This window comes from Carassius carassius, chromosome 17 (assembly GCF_963082965.1).
Source record: "Carassius carassius chromosome 17, fCarCar2.1, whole genome shotgun sequence".
Lineage (NCBI taxonomy): Eukaryota > Metazoa > Chordata > Actinopteri > Cypriniformes > Cyprinidae > Carassius > Carassius carassius.
The window spans coordinates 6,722,345-6,743,410 of NC_081771.1; the positions used below are offsets into that span (position 1 = coordinate 6,722,345).

General features: G+C 35.8%; 1 protein-coding gene across 3 annotated transcripts in view; it reads right to left on the reverse strand.

The window, feature by feature from the left end:
• The window catches only part of cntn4 (contactin 4), a 140,435-nt gene that overhangs the window by 70,504 nt on the left and 48,865 nt on the right, over positions 1–21,066 (reverse strand). For all 3 annotated transcript variants that reach the window (XM_059570606.1, XM_059570605.1, XM_059570604.1), the window contains exons 4-5: positions 17,895–18,070; positions 6,332–6,427 (exon numbers count right to left, since the gene is read on the reverse strand). In XM_059570606.1, coding sequence (XP_059426589.1) covers positions 6,332–6,427; positions 17,895–18,070 — 272 coding nt within the window. The remainder of the gene's footprint in view (positions 1–6,331; positions 6,428–17,894; positions 18,071–21,066) is intronic.

Here is a 21,066-nt window from a genome sequence, read left to right on the forward strand (position 1 = left end):
GAGAATAGTGTCTATCAAGAACATTCTACCTACCAAACTGCAACCTGCAAAAATTGTTTTTATTAATAAGCTGTTGAACTAGACAATATTCCACAATCAGGGTCCAATGCAATAGATGTAAACTGTTTAAATACAATGTTGTTTGGTGACTGCTTTAAGAAATTTCATTTACAGACATGATGCAAGGCAGACGGCGCTAAACACAACTCCTGAGTCTCTTAAGCCTTAGGAGCCTAGCACATAATCAGTTGTTTTGTTGTTGGGAATGAGTGGCAGTGTATTCCTGCAGGGCTGAGTGTATTCCCACAGGATTGTGTACGGGTGAGGAAGTATGTGTTTTGGGGGTGGCGGGTGTTTGTCAGTAGGAAGCCTTGGGGACATAATAATGTGTGACTGGTGTCCAATGGAGAGGGACACATTGTTTGCTGACACCTAGACAGCAAGGAGTGACGGTGGGCGGCTTAAAGCTGTTGAAACATTTTAAGCCTTTCTGACACGCCACTAAAGCTTCATGCAAGCTTTTATGTGCTATCATTTATATAGCACATAAAAGAAGAGGCCTGGTCCTCTCTCGCCCTTCACTGTCGTAGCTCCTCTTTTTATCCTTCCGGAGCTCCTCCGTGGAACTCGAGACCGGTGAGTGGCGCAGGTGTCGCTCCTTTCCAATTACTCCACCGGCCTCGACCCATTCCCACGGCTCTCGGCCCCGCCCCACTCGTCAGTAAGCAAGCACCTATCTACCATCCAGAACACGCTAGCAACCAAACAGCAACATGACAATGTAAGAAAATAGTTTTTTAAAAGCTATGACAAGTCAAAGTATGGGTGACCACACACAGTATCTGAAATATAAATTTTCAAGAGCAACTGTCAGGGAAACTTTGACAACTTTGGATTCAAATGCTGGAGAACACAATCATTAGGTTTAATACAAACATGTGGAATTAATGTAGTCAAAAGAGGATGTACCAAATTATTGAGTTTTAAAGACAATTGAAAATACAGTCAACTTTTCACTCAAATTGTTAGTATAATTATTAGTGGGAAAACATTAAATAGAGGACTTATCACTAAAGTTTATACATAAATGATAGCGTAAATTGCTGGGGAAAAGGCAGTGACATGCTATTTGTCAATTTTGACTTGCATAACTGAAACACATACAGTTACCAAGCCATTTGCTTCTCATATAACATAGGCTGATTTTGAACACTCTGAATAGCTTTGTATCAGACTTTAATTAATATATTCACAGCATGTCCAGATGTTAAGTAGAGGGGGTATGATGAAATACCCTGTGAATGATGACTTAATAAGCCCCATAATGCATGGTGCCAGATTGCATCTCATTTATTCACCTATCATACACGTATAGAATCTTATGAGTTCTCCTTGAGCGTAATCAACAATAAAAAGAGCTTCGTGGCATTTTAAAAAGTTCATAAAAGAGTGTATTTTGTCACTGTAATTTACATTTGCTAAAAAAAAATAATAAGATGGTGTGTTTGTATATATAAGTACGTACATACATATATAGAAACACACACACACACATACACATATAACACATATATACAGTAATAATTGTAAATAATTATAAACAGTATTATTGCTATTATCTATATAATTATTTTCTTATTGAACATAAGAAAAAATAGAAAACAGAACTAACAAAAACTTTATTATGATTTAAATATGATTGATTTATTATTTATTATAAATGATTTTTGTATTATGATTATTATATTCTATCTCATTTTTCTAATATTCTATTTGTATAATGCATCTGCATGTATAAAATAAATATACAAACTGTATGACACATTTAAATACTAAATAAATAAATGGACATCAAACAATTACAGGGTTTCTGCAGGTCTTATGAAGGTAAATTTAAAACTTTAGGACTTTTTCAAGATTAATAAAAAAAAACAAAACAAAAACAAACAAACAAAAAAGATAAATTAAAGGGAACATAATACTGTGTACATTGGGCAAAAAATTATGTTCCTTTAGTATATTCGTCTTGTTTCCAGTGCAAAAGATTCTTAAGTTAAGATACATTTACTTCAGAAGCAAAATGTCATGGTTTCTTTTTTTTGTGCAAAATTGATCAAAATAAAGTTTATGAATGTATATCTTTAAAAAGTGTTTATGGTTGAAAAGAGCATAACATGATTTTTCTTTTTTTGTGTTTATTTTTGTTTTAGAAAACAAGACTTTATACTGGACAAGATGAATAAAATACTGAGGAAGATCTTAATTTTTAGCAATGCATGCAACATTTAACATTTTCCTATTCTATCCGTTTTCTTTTTATTTATTATATTATTTAAAAGCCCTTGCTACGTGTACTGCATTTAGCTTACTGAGACTTGTTATAGGACTTGTATATCATTGCTGTTTTGTTGATTTTGATTGCTTCCATTGTCCTCATTTACAAGTCGCTTTGGATAAAAGTGAAGAGAAAATGCAATTATTATTTAAACCCATATTTAACAGCTCTCCAAGACAGGCCAAGCCAGTTCAGGTGCCCTTCAACCTATCGCTATCGAGCAACCTAAACACATGCACTTGATATTCCACAGACTATGATCTACCAAACAATTAGCTCCCAACCTCATGAGAGATCCTTAGACTTAGCAAAAAAGCAGATAATGTGCAAGAGATCATCTGCTTCCATTTCATAGTCTGAGTCACAAGCTTACACATGTATACACACTTGGGAGGTTTGGCACGCTAATGCATGCTCACACTGTTGCACGTGGCCAAACATCTTAACGCATTTGTATTGGAGTAGCGTAAGAGCCAGCACATAGTTTCTCCTCCAATCACACCCCAATCCTCTCTTCTCGCCTTCTCCCTCACCAGTGGATCATATACTGCTCAATCAGCATGTCAGAGCGCATCCCCGCGCGGCATAAGGAAACAGGGGGCCAGCTGTCTTCTCTGCCTTATGCTTCCCATGACAGTTGCTCTGGCAGGCAGGACCCTGCTCCTGATGAGAGGTTCTCTGCAGCATATGAGTCCTCAAAGCTGTAGCCAGTCATTCAGGCCCTGAGTGCAGAAGGTAATGAATAGTACTATGCTGCGATATTCATTCGTTACTGCGCTACCCACTGACTATGCCAAGTTTGACTGCGGAGGATGCTTTGGGGAGAAAAAGATGGATGGCATAAATGATTAACGTCATCATCAGCTTTAACAGGAAGTCACTTTTTCCAAAGGAGACAAGTACTGGAGACACACGTCTTTGAAGTGTATCGATGTCGAAATACTACAGCATTAATTATTTATGACTAAACGCTTTTTTTATGAGCGTTTCTGGACCTATTACAGCTTTGATTTGTGTGAGCACTGAATCAGTCCAGCTGTACAGCATTTTATAGTCTCTAATAGGGCTGTCACAATATCAAAACTTCAATATTCAATACCAGGATACTGAATACACGCTTATATTCATATTTGAATAATGATTTATATCCGTTATAACAATTTTTATGAACTAAGTACTATTATAGTATAAAACATGATTAAAATAAATATTTTTATTTTTAAACGTTTAATTCATTATCCAAAATATTATTAAAATAACAGTTTTCTATTTTAATATTTTATGCAACCATTACTCCAAAGTCTAGTGCCACATCATCCTTCAGAAATCATTCTAATGCTGATATGCTGCTCAAGAAACATTTCTTATTATCATCAATGTTGGAAACATTCATGTAAGCATCATATCTTTGTGGAAACCATGATAAAAAAATGTTCTTTGATGAACAGAGAGTTCAAATTAACAGTATTTATCTGAAATAGAAATCTTTTTAAGCATTATTAATGTTTTTACCATCACTTTTGATGCATCCTTGCAGAAATTATAATTTTAATTAAATAAAAGATACTACTTATCCTGAACTTGAAAGGCAATGTACATAAATAAATATTATTAACTAATTAAATTAAAAGAACAGAATGCAGCCTTCAAGCATTTGCCAAATAGGAATTTACATTAATTATTTAACATATTTTTTTTTTTACTGAAACAAGAAATCAGATAAACTTGAGCACATACATGGTTTTTCAAAGTGTTCAAATGTTAGTCAGACAAAGTGAAGGAACCAAATGTAGTCATTACTTGTTACTACTAATAATGCAGGAAGACAGGTATTGTTACATTTATTAATATTTTAGTACCAACTTAGTACTTTGGTATTTTTTTACCACCTCTAGCCTCCAAAATACTCATGAAATATTCAGCTAAACTCTTACAGTTATTATTTTTTTCTTTGTAAAGTTAACAGAGGAAGTCTTGCTTCCTTTCACAGAGCTTTTCCTTCCACAGTGCCACAGAGACAAGGACTTGATAAAAGTTAACATACAAAGGCTTCCTTCTGTTTAAATCCAGACACGTAATACTTGCAGTGAATAACAGTTCCTTTTCAGACAGTCTCGTACTCCTGTACTCTATGTTTCCTCCTTCCACAAAGATAAATCACGCTCCAACACCAAAATGAATTTTCGCCTAATTTATGAGGAAAGCTGCAAGGAAGCTTTGGCAAACCAATTAGCAGCCACACAGTCAAGAAAACACTTGCCAAATCCAACAAAGACAAGAAGTTCTTAAACTTCAGAGAATTTGTGAACGGATATCAAAGACAGACCAAACAATAAAAATAAATAAATATGGTATCTGGAGAAAACAGATACTGTTAAGAGTTTTTTTGTTGCTGTTGTTGTTTTTTTAACCAGCCTCTATGAATTGGCAATACTAATATTATGGTTACACAATGACTGATGAATTGGCGAGATCCCAATTTGTCAGTCATTACCGACGTGACATCTCTGAGGGTTATATACATAACCGAGAAGTTACTTCAACCATTTTACTACAAGGAAACGCTTTAAAATGGCTATAAATGACTCACTTCAATTCCTTCAACAAGACAACTGCACATTTTTCTAGCGAATCACTTAATGACATACTTCTAACTCTTAGACAAAGAAACAATCAACATCTGTGAATAAAAGCCCAACTAACATCACCATTAACACATAGCATAATTATCTAAATAAATGGCTTGTCAGAAGAAAAAATAAATTATACCATTAGTAACTAGCTGGAAGAGTCTTTGTCTAATCTGATCTCTTTGTTGCTTTGCCACTTCCTGTAGCTGCCAAATTTGGAAAGCAGACCCCGTTGAATGTGACACAGCCCACTCATCTGCTACATTTCAGCACAGATTCTAACAGTTAGTTCTGGTCACCCAATTTGATTTAATTTAATGATTTTTTTAATTAAATGATTTAATCCTAAAACATCTCAATGCAGGCTTTACTAACCCATAATCTTCAAATTGTTAGCTCTACCTAACAGAGTAGGAGCTTGATGCTAATCACTTTGATATCAGAGTCTTTTCTTTGTCCAGTTTGTGTAATACCTGTGTGCTGTGCCATTGTTTAAAATCAGTCTTTTCATGCAGCTCCTCCATGCAGAATTTAAAGATGATCTCACTTAGAATTTATAAGGTAGATTTTAAATTGAATTAGCAACAAAACTTAAATAATTAGACAATTACTGCACATAGAGCATATTTAAGAAGTATGAGGGAAATTACATATACTGTATACATATGGGGCATATTTAAAGATAGCTGATGGATAAATGTATTTTTGGATGCTGTTCAATCATTTCTTAACTTTTTTTTGGAAACCCCCACTTCACAACGTTAATTAGCTCACATAACAAAAGTACGAATGCTTTGGATCCATGGCGCCCTTCAAAAAGGCCACTGTGAAAAAGCACCTATTGTGCAATAAACGCTAACAAAGCACTTCTTCTAACAAGCAACACTGTTGGCACCATTAATAAGCAGTTAAATCACACGCAGCTGGATTAATTGATAGAGGCCATCAAAGTGATGGCAGAGTTAATGAACATTTCACGGTGGAGGTAGAGTCGTGAGATTCCGCAGAGAAATACAGGGGAGGAGCTGCCCAGCATGGATGAAATGCTAGATGCTACAGGGTCTTTGTGTAACTCAGGAAGAGAGCGATCAAGATTTATGGCTTTCTGACCCGCCTGGTATAGGGAAGGATGCTGCTTGACACTACAGGGAGGCAGGTGAGGGTGGAAGTGGGTTTGCACACAAACAGCTCAGTCTCCGGAGGGCGACTGGGCTTGCCTACACATGCTGTCAGAGAATTGAGAGATGCTGATGGGATTATATGATCCGCAGATTGGACAACCGAGTGCTGAGAGACTGCTGGAAGACCTCTCCTCTGGAAAAATTAGGTGTAAATGAAATATGAACGAGCTGCAAGTAGTACTGACCTCCAGAGTGAGGGGGCGGCCCGCAGAGAAGCACAACTCCTTGTCCTTCCCGGACAGACACAGAACTCCGCTTGTGGGTTTTGAAGTTTTCCAAATCTGAAAAAGAAGAGAAAACAGAGAAAAGCATTACACTTATGCTAATATAGACTGTAGATTCATGAAAATATATGCAGCACATTCAACATGATTGTATTTTATTTCTAAAAAACGATTTTACGCTACAATCAGTGAGCCACACAAAGTTAAAGCCTTGGAGGAGTGTATATACCGGTGTGGTAAATAGCCTTCAGCTGGACTGGAGGCTAAATCACCACCCATTGCGAGAGTTTGAGCCTCTTGCTGACTCAGACTAGAATAAACGGGGAAAAAATGTTCGGGATGAAAGTTAAATTCAAAAAGAAGGGGCCAAAGAGACTGGGAGAATGTCTAGCACATATTACTAACATTCATGACATCCTGCTGTGTTTTGAATGTTATAGTGCTACTGGATATTTCTTTCTCATGCGATACTCCACCACAATGCTTTGCTGCAGTACGTGTTGCTAAGGTGTTGAAAGTGGATTTTATTGCATTGCTATTCAGTTGCTAGGGTATTCTAGGTGGTTACAAAGGCACTTTAAAGCAAGTCATTTCACTCTGTGGCCATTTTGGTAACGTCCCCCAGACAGCTACTTCAATATAAAAAAAAATTACCTATACATACAGTTCGCTGCAGTTTCCAGTTGAAATTAACGCAGTAAAAAAACAGCAATGTTTATTCTCTTTCACAATTCTTAAATTATTATTACAGTGGCAGATTATCAATTAATTAAAAATCTGTTCCAAAGTGTTCCAAAAGTGTTCCAAAACCAAAGTGTTACTGTTGCTCAGTGGTAGAACACTTCGTTAGCAGTGCAAAAGGTTGTGGGTTTAATTCCCAGGGAACACACATACTGGTAAAAAAATCAATTGCCTGAATTGATGTTGCTTTGGATAAAATTGTCTGCTAAATGCATAAATGTAACAAAGATTTAGTTTCAAGCATTTTATCTCTTTAAAAAACACTTACGTACCATAGTCAATGATTCATAAACTAATACATGTTTGCATCACATAACCAGCTTCACATGTATGGCTTTTCTGATGTAGTAAACTTGCTCAGTAGCCCACCTGGTAAACCACTTCTCTTGTGAAACGAAGAAACACAAGTCATGATAAAAGCTCAAAGACTTGTAGAAGCAAGGTAAAATGGCAGTGTGTTTTTATCCCAAGTTCACTTTGGGTTTGGTTTAGTGTCTATGATGTTATTTCCAAATATACAGTAGAGCATTAACTTTTTAGTGCCACTCATGGGACATTTCACAATTCATACAACAACCAATTTAATAAAACATTACAGATTCACATTGGATAAAACTGAATTTGCTAACTTCACTGGACATGTTGTGAAAAGTGCAAGACTATAGCAACGTAATATTGCTTTGCAATAATGTCTCCACTGACAAATTTTTTTTTCCCAATCTACTGAACCTCTCTTTTGTTTGTGTGTGTGTGTTTCAGTGTTTGTTCATCAATGTAATGAAATTCAATATTTTCCCAGATATTTTGGACCCCATGGATATTCAGTGCATGGACAAAAACAATGTATCAAATAATGTCTGTAGCAAAAACACTGTGGTCCAAGCTTAACATTCAGGCCTAGTTTTTCATTTATTTCTATATTATTATTATTATTATTATTTTTTTTTTTTAGGATTTCCTTACTAAAGATTGCATTGTGTTTAAAAGTTCACTGACAGACCATCAAATCTACAATCACCAGCAATGTAATTAGACAACATTTAACATATTTGGAGTAAAGATAAGGTAAAAGTCAAGGGCTTCCTCCAAACAGAAGAGTGCTCTTGCCCAATTGGGATGGTGTTTTGCTAAGCGTGAGCCACACATGAGTGCTTTTAATGGCTCCTGCAGTTATCGGGCCCCCTTTGAGTTGTATTCATCACAAATCGTGCTGGCAACCATTACAAAGCAGTTCCAAAAAACGCATCAGAAACTGAATTTCCTTTCCTTTGAAACTAATTTAGATTTGACAATTGACGGAAAACAATAACAAGCCACAACAGCTTCCTGCTTCTCCCTTGCGCAATTGTTGCCTAAAATCATTGGGAAAGGTAATTCGTACAGGCAGATCGAATGCATGGGTGGCCGCCTTGTAAAGTCTCAGGTGGGAACTTTTGAAATGCGCTTCGTTACAGGGACCTTTATTGTTTCTCAGAAACAAAAATGAACAATTAGATGATAAGCCTATGCAATTGACTAGACACTGGTGTTAGCTGTCACACAGGGAAGTTTATGCTGGTTTTCTTTAGTACTGCTTTTGTATGTTGGTTTCAAACCATTTTGTAAATTCTTTCCAAATAAAAACAACCTGAATTATTAAGACAACAAACATAATTAAGGCAGACTATTGGATTGAGAAAGCGGTCACATTTATATATAAGCAGGTCATCATATGTGAGAAAATTATATAATTTCTAATACCTAAGGGCCTTTTTGTATGACTTCATAATTATTTAAATGTTTAATTTGAGCTGAAAAGCCTACAATAGTTTATTCAGTGTCAGGTTCTCAGTATGACAGCTTACCACATGTAATGTGACAACATGCCTGACTATTATAATAATAAAATAGCATGTCTTTGCTGAACTGTATCTTTTTAAGGAATGTGTTTATCCAGAAACTGGCTTTCAGTAATAAACCTACAGTACCATGAGAAATATTCACGGGATTAAAAAGTGTAAAAACATTCGCACTGAAAAAAAGGGGAAATTGAGAGACTTCATGAATTAATTTGCTTAATTCCCATACCTAAAACCCACCACTAAATTCCGCTCTCAACATGACTGGAATAATCTTGAAATTATTTGATGTTAAATCACTGAAGAGAGTTTTAATGGCATTCCTGTTGCACTTCAAGGATCAAAAATATAGATGCTGATGTAAAAAAAATAAAATAAAAATTCTGCGAGACCAGCACGCTTTTGAATTGGAAAGCGTGAAGTCAGCTTTGTGAGCCCCCGCTGTCATCTTCCTTAAAGGGATTCTGCAGTCGCTCAGCTGAAAAGTACATCAAAGTTCAGAGACCCCTTTACTTGAGTGACTCACATTGAAGAACACCTCACAACTGGCCTCATCTAACAACATCATTACCATGAGCTCTTATATAGATTGGATATTCTAAACAAAGCTGTAATCAACAGCATTAAGTCTCAAGCCACATGCTAATTCTGACATTTAATGGCACACATTGCACAAATCAGAAGAATTAACCCACATTAACCTCATCTCCAATGATCCTGGTTCTGTGGTGTCACCTGGAGCACTCATGCAGAGATGAAGTGGCTAAATCAATGCTAAATCTTCCTCACTTCCCCCTATAAACACAGACCAGCGATTGGTTCTGCTTCAGGGCTAGATTTAAATGCAAAATGATGGCACTCGGTGGTTTATGAAGATGACTAAAAGGTCAGCTAGAATGTGTCATGTTGGCTAGAGGACAAGTCTATTAGGGGGCTTTGGCTAATTATTTCTTAAAACATAAATTTCCTTTTAACCCTGGGAGTCAGCGACAATTTGAAAAACTGGTCTTCTATTAGGAAAAGCAATTCCTGTGCATTTTTCACAGATTAATATGTGACTTTGTGGTAAAGGCTCAAACACCTCTGCAATGAGCAATCTGTAATGAAGGAGTAATTAATGTGATTGCTTTTTGCTGGGACAGAGAATCCGCATCAGTGAGCTGTTGAAACCAAGCTGGCTATTTTTTATTTTATTTTTTTTTACGGATGATGGTAAACGGGTTAGAAATGACACTAAATTATGTTGAAATTCACACTTATTTTAGTAACTGGTACAACTTACGGTGTTTTTAAAATTGCCTCTTTGTGCGAAAAAAAAAAAAACTTACATGTGGTTAAAATAAAATAAAAAATTAAATAAACATAAAAATATGTATCAGGACAGCTGGGCCTTTTTCCCTAAAGCCCACCGAATGCTCAGCTTCCAAAGGCAACTGAAATGAATTCAAGTCACAGATGTGTCATGAATTGTATGAAGCTTATTGACAGACTGTTAATACTTGTAATACTTGCAGGCTAATTACCCGTATGAATGTCAGGGCATAGATGGGAATGAGGCATGCAAATTATTCATCATTTGTTCATATTAATGTGACACAATGTACTAGTCTTTGTTTTGGAAGGAAATTACAAAAAATTCAGATTCAGTATTTGTTCGTGAAAAACAGGCTTTACAGTGTATTCAGTCAAATGGAGTCCTTCTGTCATTACTACACTGGCAGATGGACAGACAAAAGAAAAAAAAAGATGTTTAAAAAAAAAAAAGGTTTTATAACATACTACCTTCATAAACCGTTAAAAGAATAAAATAATTGATTATTCTTATTGAATATGAATATTAAATCAATAAAATGTATTTTAATGAATATGCACAATCAGTGCACACCAATTTAATATATTTTTATTTATATTTTTAACTTTAGTAATATTTACAGTAAGTTAAGTCTACACATTACCCAAACTTCAAGGAAAATCCTGGCAGTAGTACCTGGATTGTGGCCAATAAGCAAACCAAACAGCGAGCGCTTTGAGCACTCATGATTATAACCCTATTGGATTCTATCTAGACATGACGGGAAGGCAACAAAGGGCTGGACTGGCACTTTCATGTCAATGAAACACAGGATGTTAGATAAAAGACTAACAGAAGCCATACAATTGAGAGCCTGCAAGAACAAAGTGGACAAACACATTCAACATCTAAGGTACTGAATTAATTTGAGGCAGGAAAAAAAGAAAAGATTGTCTTTTGGGGTATATTTTGGATAGAGATAAAAGCCGGAGTGATTTGGAGAGGGGACATATGGTCGTCCACAGCGAGAGTGGGGCGCACCAGGTTTGATCGCAGCCGGTTTACCTTTATCGGGCTACTGACAATCCCAATCCTGATGTCACTACAGTTTTTTTGTCTTCCTTTTATTTTTGGGAAGGTTACAAGTGGTGCTCCGCGCTCCATAAACACACACCGAAAAGAGCAAAGAGACTATTGTTGTTTAAAGTACTCAGCAGGCTGTTTCCTTCAGGATAGCACACAGCTGAGGTTTTTCAAAAAGAAAGTGAAATAGACAGAAAGGAAGAGGGGTACTTAAATGCTTCTTTTAATATACACAGCTGAATCCATTCACTTTTTTATTTCCCCTGAAGAAACATGGCATAAAAGCATCCGGCACCAGCCACTCACATGAAGGCATGACTTTGAAAAGAATACATGCACACGCATGCTTATAAACATTTGGGGCTGGGGGGATCCAGATGGTATTCATTTAAACAGTTCAGACAATGCAGTGTTATGAAATGTGGTAAATATGCATTTAACACTTACAGGGATACTCTAAATCAGTGCTTGTCAACTGATTTGGCTTCAGGACATAAATTTTACACTAAACATCAAGTAGTAGCCAAATTGTTTTGAACTGTTTAAAATCAGATGTAGACATTTACATTTAAGTATAATTTAAAATGTAGAATAAATGACAAAAAATAATTAGCAATAAATAAATTGTGTACAAAGAAATAAAAATAAATCAAACTTTTTAAACGTCAATATATCCTTGATACACCATAGAAATACTAATTTTCCCAAAACAGCAGCATTTAAATTCCCAGTTCAGTCATGGTGTTAGTGTCAAACTGTTGCTATATTCCAATGGGGAATGTCTTTTTTATTCATAAAAACTTTAATGGGAATTTATTTAATCTCTAATAACTAACAGCATGTGTTTTTACCTGAATGACAGGCATGCATTTTGTACTGAGAAACAAGACATGGTGCTGCCATGACGCAATGTCCCATGAGCACTTTTCCGATTCTCCAATTCATAACAGTTCGAAATGAAGAAAAACGACACCACTGAAGAACTTCCAGCTATGTAAAACCGATCTGATGGGAGGTAGAGTAATCTAAATGAACCTGACTATCAAGAGCCACCACCGTGGGCGATATGTAAATGCCAGCATAACTTATCATGGTCGTAGTGAGCTGTCGTGTCTTTATAAAGACTGGTGATACACGCGACCCACCCTCCACAGGAAGGAGATATAATCCTCAAATCAGACTGGCAAAGGAACTCCAGCTGTTTTTCACTGTCAATTGGGACTGAATAAAAAGAAATCCCTCAGATGCTTGATTACCAGCTCTTCCTCTCTCCCTCTTTATTAGCTGTCACATTTGTACCCCTGTGAATATTTCTCAGGGTAGGTTTAATTTTGAAAGTCAATTTCTGTACAGACACATACCTTGAAATCTGAGCTACAAAAAAGCTATTAAACCATTACTGGTCAGGAAAAATGATATTTGTATCTGTAGTTCATGTAACGTGTTTAAACCAGCAGTGGGGCATGTTGACACAATTAAATTATTCTTGTGAAAAACACCATTATTACTACAGTATCTACACCATACCTGAACTAAAAGTTATCATATACAATATCGCAGTACAAAGGTGTAGAAACAATTTGCACTTAAAAAATTGCAAGCAAATCTCACATTACAAAAAATAAACAAACAAACAAAACACCCCCCCCCCCCCGTAAATAACACTGATTTAAACGTAACCTTGAAATACAATGAAATATTATTTTCTTCTAAAACATATTCAAATATTCTGTTTAATTTACAACCTTTCAAGTACACTGTACAAAGCATTATTTGTCCATGTATTATCGACTATTTAATGAATTCATAATAATTATGTAATGCAAAACGATTAATAAAAAAACGAAAATGTAAAAGGCAGCACAAAAAATATCAAACCACTGTTTCAGCCAATGAAATGCCAATTCGCCTCAATATAAATACAATGAACCCAGTTTAGGCTTCATTATATACAGTTTGCATTGCTTTAATGTATGACGCTATGGTTTAGTGAATTTCTGCTTTTCCTCGAAAGAAAATGATATTGGATCTCTAGTACATTCACAAAAACAAGACTAATTGCGTTTTTTTTTTTTCAAAACTAGACGTTATAAACTACTGCTATAGAAAAAAAAAAAACATTTGTTCAATCAGACTCCAAACATCACTATTACTGAGAATTTGAGCCCTTCTGACAACTAGACCTGGTATCTTGACTATATATAGTATGTGATGTCTTCAGTATTCACTGACCCATCAAATAACATCAGCTGAACTGCAAAATATTCTTTCAACCTGTCACCACAATGTTCAACATGTTGTTAACTCTGCAGATACGCAGTTTAATTTCTTACAAAGTCAAAAAGAACTTTAATTGTTATTAAGAGCGAGGTCTTTTTCAGGACCCAAATATGAAAATGAGAAGATGGTACATATGTGAAATACGATTAAGACACAGCACACAGCCTTCTCTATCAGTGGCATTTTAATTAAAACATTCTGCAATTCCCCAGAATGCAATTACTGCTTTAGGGATTGGTGCATCGACACTGACAATTTTTCTCATTTCCTATGCATCTACTGACAACCCTTTCAATATCTGCCTAATTCATCCGGTCCTATTCAGAGAGAATGAAAAAAAGAACATTTTATCACATCCAATGAAAGTCTCTTTTATAACCTGTACTTTTGATCATTTGAAATCACACAAAGACAACATACAAGCTTACACCAAAGTAATCATAAATGTTTTTTCACACATTAAGTGATTTTCAACAGTCATTTATTTGAAAAGAAAAGGCAGAGATGTTTAGAGACAAATACATTATAAGAGACGCAAACTACTTCATGAGCCATCTATTATTTCTAAAGTTTACAGAAAGCTGCTAAATGTCTGCATGAATTAAAATCACACTTGTGCAAATTGTATTATACAAAAGACAAAAAAATCTCATGAAATGGCTTCATTCATGTTGGTTTCCTTTCTGTGTTAATGTTTTTCTTAATGAAGCAGGATTTTAAAAACTGACAAAGGGACTGATTTTATAAGTAAAACCATTTTCCCCCATATAGAAATGTTTTTAATCATAACATCAATGTATTAATGTATTAACAAAACCACTCTCTCACAAGTCTAAATTCTTTAGGTTAAGGAATGATCTATACTTACTGTATTTAGAAAACAGAAGTGTGGTTTCAAATGTATTTTAAAAAGTGTTTAATTGACAAATTTGTTGTCATAAACTATATAACCCATAATCCTCAAACTGATTTTTCAGAGAATTTCTCAGAGAATGTTCAAAGCAAATGCCGTAGCTGAGTTAGTCTATCAATACTCTGAAACCATGGACAATTCTATATATATTTTAAATTAGTGCTTTCAAATGATTTATCGCGATTAATCACATCCAAAATGTTTGTTTACATAAAATATGTATGTGTACTGTGTATATTTATTATGTATATATAAATTCACACACATACAGTAAATAGTTTTAAAATATTTACATGTATATACATTTATGTATTTATATTATTATATTTGATATTATATATTGTATATTAATAAATGTAACATAAACATAACATATTTTCCAAAAATATAAACATTTGTATATAAACGTTTGTATTTATATATACATAATAAATATACACAATATATACACATATTATGTAAACATTTATTTTGGATGTGAATAATCGCAAATAATTGTTTGACAGGACAAATTGTATATTTTGCAGCAAAATGTAAACACATAACTAATAGTCATTTTTTATTATAAATATTTATATATATTATTTTGTATTCAATTACGTAAATCACAACTCTTTATGAGATGGATAGTATATTTCCATGAAAAAACGTCACGAAAATGTTTAGCTTTTTTAGAGAACATTTTTGATATACCTTTGAGTACAAGAGGAGTCTATAATATTTGTGTGTCGCATATAATTGACCTCAAAGCTTATACATATAAACCAGCAGCCACAAACCTCCAATTTTCAGCATTTTCCTTAATCTCCTTTACAGCATTAAAACATTCGATGAAGTTGGAAATGCGACTTCTTGACTTCACCTTTATGTGTTCTCATGCACAATGTGGTCGCCTACAAATTCTCCAGCATTAGATACCAAATTAGAAAATATCCCATCTAATAACATCAGCTGCCCTTTAAATTATTCTCTTGAACCTGCACCACTCCATCATGCAGCGGAGTTAATTAAGGTATGGAGAGAGTAATAAAGAAGATGGATGTGGAGCAGTCAGAGACGCGTGCCCCCACCACACAACAACAACTGAAGCCTAGTAAGGTCAGAGACCAGCGATTGATGGATCTGTCAGCCAATCGTCTTATGATGACAGCATACGTTCTCCCTACAGAATTTGGATTGTTCCTGCCATATAGTTCTTCAGGCAATGTGGTGAATCAGAATTCAATTAGAAAAGTCTGTTTGTCATCTGCGATCAGTGCATGCAATGTGCTTTGCAACGTCCAGCTTTACAATAAATATTTACACCTGTTGCACAGATCGAAACTACGATCAGGTGCAACTACGCAAGGCGTAGACAATGCGCATCCACGCCGACACATTCTCCCGCAGTTATAGATATAGCTGAGACGACGCTCATGCCGCAATGGATACAACTACTAAAATAGAATGGATTTGCTCAAGACATCATAACAAGTGAAGCCACGGTGCCATGATTTCATTGAGTAAACATTTCCTAACAAGTCAACGTTTTTATATCTGAAGTCTCCTTGCACACTCCCATGACAGATTTAATCAAGGTTAAATAAAATATAATAAATTTAATACAATGCTTCTCTCTAAAGTTATTTTTTATAGCTTACAATCAAGTTTGTGCAATGCATATCTTTCCTGATGTAAATGTAACTTTACGTGTAATGTTGTGTTTTACTGGCATCTTTCTGTGATAAAAAAAAAAAAGTACGTTTATAGTTTGTATTTCGTGAAAATATCTGAAAGCAAAATCTCAAAGCTGATCTTATATTTCAGATTAAAAGTAACAAAGCACAAAACTTATTGCGACTATTGGATGGCAGGCACGATACAAATAATGAATGGAATTAAAGACATGAAATATTCCCAAGCATGTACACTGTCCTTCCAAGCAGATGTTAAATGGTTCTTTTAATATCCCAGTTCATATGTAATATTTTACTGCATAATTATTACATGCTGTAAATATATTTTGTATTCAATGTCGGCAGTGTGGTCTACACCGAGCTTTGCCATTGATATCGCTTATCCTGCCCAAAAAGACCATCAACATTACAGTCCACGTCTGCAGTAGGAATGAACTAACAGACATGAATCCTAAAAACTAATAATGTCTGAGCAAATCAAGACTTTTCACTTTACGCCTACCTCTGACTAGGCTTAAGATTTAGACTCAGACATAGCATACGCCGACAAGGTGCAATGGGAATAAATTCTAGGCACGACTTAAAGCGCATTTTAGTCTTGCCTAGTCTTACAACCGGGTGTACGTCCAGCTGGTGCAACCGGCCCCAGAAGGTCTAATTAACAAAAGAACTTACTGAAATGTATAATGTCTCATGTAATCAATAAAACAATAAAACAAAAAGCCATTAATCTGATAGTCACCTTCAAAAAACTCTAGATTTTTTTTTAAAGATAAATAAAGTATAGTATAGTATAGTAAATTTACAAATAAAGTATATGCAATATATTACATATTCATTATATTTTTACTTAACCAGTTTTATTCACTTTTTATTTTACATTTGAAAAAATATCTGTCATGAAAAACAATTTTCATCTTTTTAAAAAAAATCATCTTTTTGTTCACTGGTTTTATTACCTGGTTTGTGAAACTTCCACTCTGTAGCAAAAATTTGCTTTTAAACTTGAACCAAATAGAGATTTTACATATTGTGATAATTAATTATTTAATTCAATTATCAGGGGAATTCAGGGGAATTAAATTTTCTCCTTGGAAATAAAAACATTTTTTAATTAAGCATTTGGCAACATTATATTCCAAATTATTTTAACTTATGCATATTTACAATTATTTATTATTGATTTATTTTCTTAAAATGAATCTAAATTATATAAAAATGGATAGTTTATAGTTGACTTATTATCATGAAAAAAAAATAATAAATCACATACTGTGTCCTGTGCCCTCTGGAGAAATGATGCAATTAGTTTGGTAGTACGCTATTTGAAAGCTTTTCATGTGGTGTGTGGAAAGGGTGGAGCTTAAACCAATTATCTGCCAGTCGTTGCTTGCAAAACAGCCATAACAAGTTGAATCTCAATTTTTGATATCTCATTATCAGTCCATATAAATGATGACTGCATGACTGAATCTGGCCCCTAAACAACCTGTGTGTATGTGAGATACAGAGTGAAAGAGAAACAAACACGAGAGAGACTGAGAAAGCGACCAGGCTCTCCACAGGGAAATCATTTCCATTTTGATCAGCGAGGAGAACAAGGGGCACGCTACCAGTGTGTGCCGTCAGGTCTGCAATGTCCTATTTGTTTGGGCCTGATGTGTGCTGCTGAGGTTTGATCAGAGATCAGAATGTGACTTACAGGCAAAGGTTAGGCTGGCCTCCCTGCTGACAATAGTCCCAAAGGAGTTGGAAGCAAGGCACTGGTACGTCCCAGCGTCCTCATCTTTATTGAGATGGTTGATGCGAAGGTTGCCTCCAGAGAGGCTGTGATGGGAGCCAGGTTTAGGGTTGAGCAGGCTGCCATTTAGCTTCCACCTACAATACAAAGGAGTTCACAGTTCAGAGATTTCAATATGAACTCATACATTTCTTATCATGACCTTTTATGACCTAAATGTCATAACAAAACTTATTTTGTAGCTGTATTTGCTTATTCTCAAAAATAAGAGCATATATGAAAAAATATATGACTTGCACTCTATTTACAAACTGTTTATTTTCTATTAAAAAACCTTGCTATGTGTACTGTGTTAGGCTAAGAGAGACTTGTTATAGCACTTGTATATCATTGCTGTTTTGTTGATTTTGATTGCTTCATTGTCCTCATTTGTAAGTCACTTTGGATAAAAGCGTCTTCTAAATGACTAAACGTAAATGTAAATATAAAATGGCTATAAAAACTATTTGCACACTTAAGCCACTCTTAAAAAGTCATTTTTTTTAAAAAAAAAGACAACACAAAAAATTATTTACGAAAACAAATATCGTCAAGAAAGATTTTGAACACTGAATGAACATACTGAATGTATTTGAGTTTTTTTTTTAATTCACTAAAATGTATTTATTTATTTGCACAAGTCATACATAACTTCATTCATTCATTAATTCATTACTTACATGAACGAATAAAGAAAAAAAAAACGGAACATGAAGAAGAAAATCTTATGGTACCTGTCGCTTATTTTTTCTTATACAAATTCTTAAATTTACAAACACTTTTGCAGCACTTCAGTTCATAATCCAAGGTGTTCCATAGTTTAACTCCATAAATAGACAAACACATCTGTTTTTGTGTAGTATGTGCAAAAAGAGTTTTAAAATGATATTGCCTTCTATGGCCATCTTCCTCTGATACAAGAGTAAATAAATTTTGTAAGACCATAGGCAAAACTCTCTGCTTAGCTTTCCACATAAAAATCAAAATCTTCAAGTCAACCAAAACTTAGATTTTTAGAAGTCCAGAATTTACAAATAAACTATTTGTGTGTTCTCTGTAGCCTGTCTTGTTGATAATCCTTAATGCTTTTTTCTGTAACAAAAACAGAGATCTTGTTTTACGAGAGTATGTATTACCCCAGACTTCTGTGCAGTATCCAAAATATGGGAGTATTAGGGAATTGTACAACATATGCAATGAAAAACAGTCTAAAACATGACCCCAATACTTTTACAAACTTTACTCTTAATATAAACTATGTGATCTTTCCAATTCAATTCAATTTTATCTCATTAACTCTTTCAATTTCATTTCCTTCAATTGCTATTCTTACATTTTCATTCTTTTTACAATTACCAAAAATCATGTATTTTGTAATACATAATTTGTTTTTGTCAAACCACTTCTTAACTTTTCCCATTTCTGAATTTATATTTTCTGTAATTTCTGACAAGTTATTTGTATTAATCAGCAAATGAATTTAAAGACTTTGTTAAATACAGAATAAGAAACTGGTTTATAGAATGACACAGAATATCTTCAGGGTTACAAACATTGCAGTCAATCTCATTTAATACAATAATACAATTAATACAATAAAGTTCAATAAGAAAACACATGGTGGTGCCAGACACAAGACGGGAACACAGAGGTAGGTGAACGTGTAGCAGTATTTATTGTGACAGAGGTTTCAGACACAGGTGAAGTAACAGGAATAGTCTTGACACGAAGAAGGTTGGAACTTAGCTCTGGTTGTGATGGAAGTAGATGACAGAATCGGAAGGCGGCACAGAGGAACTGACGATGAAGGAACAACGGGTATCCAGGGGAGCAACAATGATAGCGAGGGTTCAGGTAAGTACATGTGGGTCAATGCTAGATCAGACGAGGAGTGAGGGGAAGTGATGGTCCTTATATGAGAGCCTGGTGATGATGGACAGGTGTTCAGAATTCTTGTGATTGTGAACGAGTAGGCGTGGCATGTGGAGAGGGTGTAGGCTGTGACTCCGTGACAGTAACCCCTCCTCCACGGGCGGCTCCCAACGGCCGGACGGGATGTTGTTGCGGTTCAGGATGCGGTTGCGGTTCACCCAGCATCGTTCCTCGGGGCCGTAGTCTTCCCAGTCCACGAGGTAATCCAGCTGTGGACCCCGTCGTCTGGAGTCGAGGATGGCTCATACCCAGTAGATGTTTTGAGTCTCATCGATGGCAGGAGGAGGAGGTACCACATCATCACCAGACTCTGTAGAGGGAGGAGACAAAGGGTCAGTGTGAGGTTTCAGTAATGAGACATGGAATGAAGGTGAGATACCGTAGTGAGCAGGGAGGTTGAGTCTGTAGGTTACTTCGTTCAGCTGCCTCTCGATGGTAAATGGACCAATATACCGGGGACTCAGCTTATGGCAAGGCAGCCGGAGACGGATGTCCCGAGTGGATAGCCAAACCTTCTGGCCAGGTTGGTATTGCAGAGTGGGACCCCTTTGGGCGTCGGCTTGTTCCTTGTGTCTCCAGACTGCCTGTTGGATATGCACGTGAGCCGAGTCCCAGACCCTCTCGCTTTGCTGGAACCAGTGGTTGACAGCTGGAACCTCTGAGGGCTCACCTGACCAGGGGAAGGGAGGTGGCTGATAGCCCAGGACACATGGAAATGGGGTGAGCCCAGTGGTAGTTTGACGAAGTGAATTTTGTGTGTATTCAGCCCAGGGTAGGTATTGGCTCCAGCTGTCCTGGTTCTGGTGGCAATACAGTCTCAGGAATCTCCCGACTTCCTGGATCTTACGCTCAGTCTGGCTGTTGGTTTGAGGATGGTATCCGGAGGAGAGACTGATGGACACTCCTAGGAGACGGAAGAAGGCGTTCCAGACGCGTGAGATGAATTGGGGACCACTATCCGAGACAATGTCGTCTGGGAGTCCGAAGTGGCAGAAAACTTGATGGAAGAGTGCTTCTGCCGTCTTTAGAGCAGTAAGTAGACCCTTGAGGGGAATGAGTTTGCAAGAAGAATCAATCAACCACGACCAGGTCACTAGTGTAACCTTGGGATGGAGGAAGATCGGTCATAAAGTCTACTCCAATGTGCGTCCAGGGTTGCTCA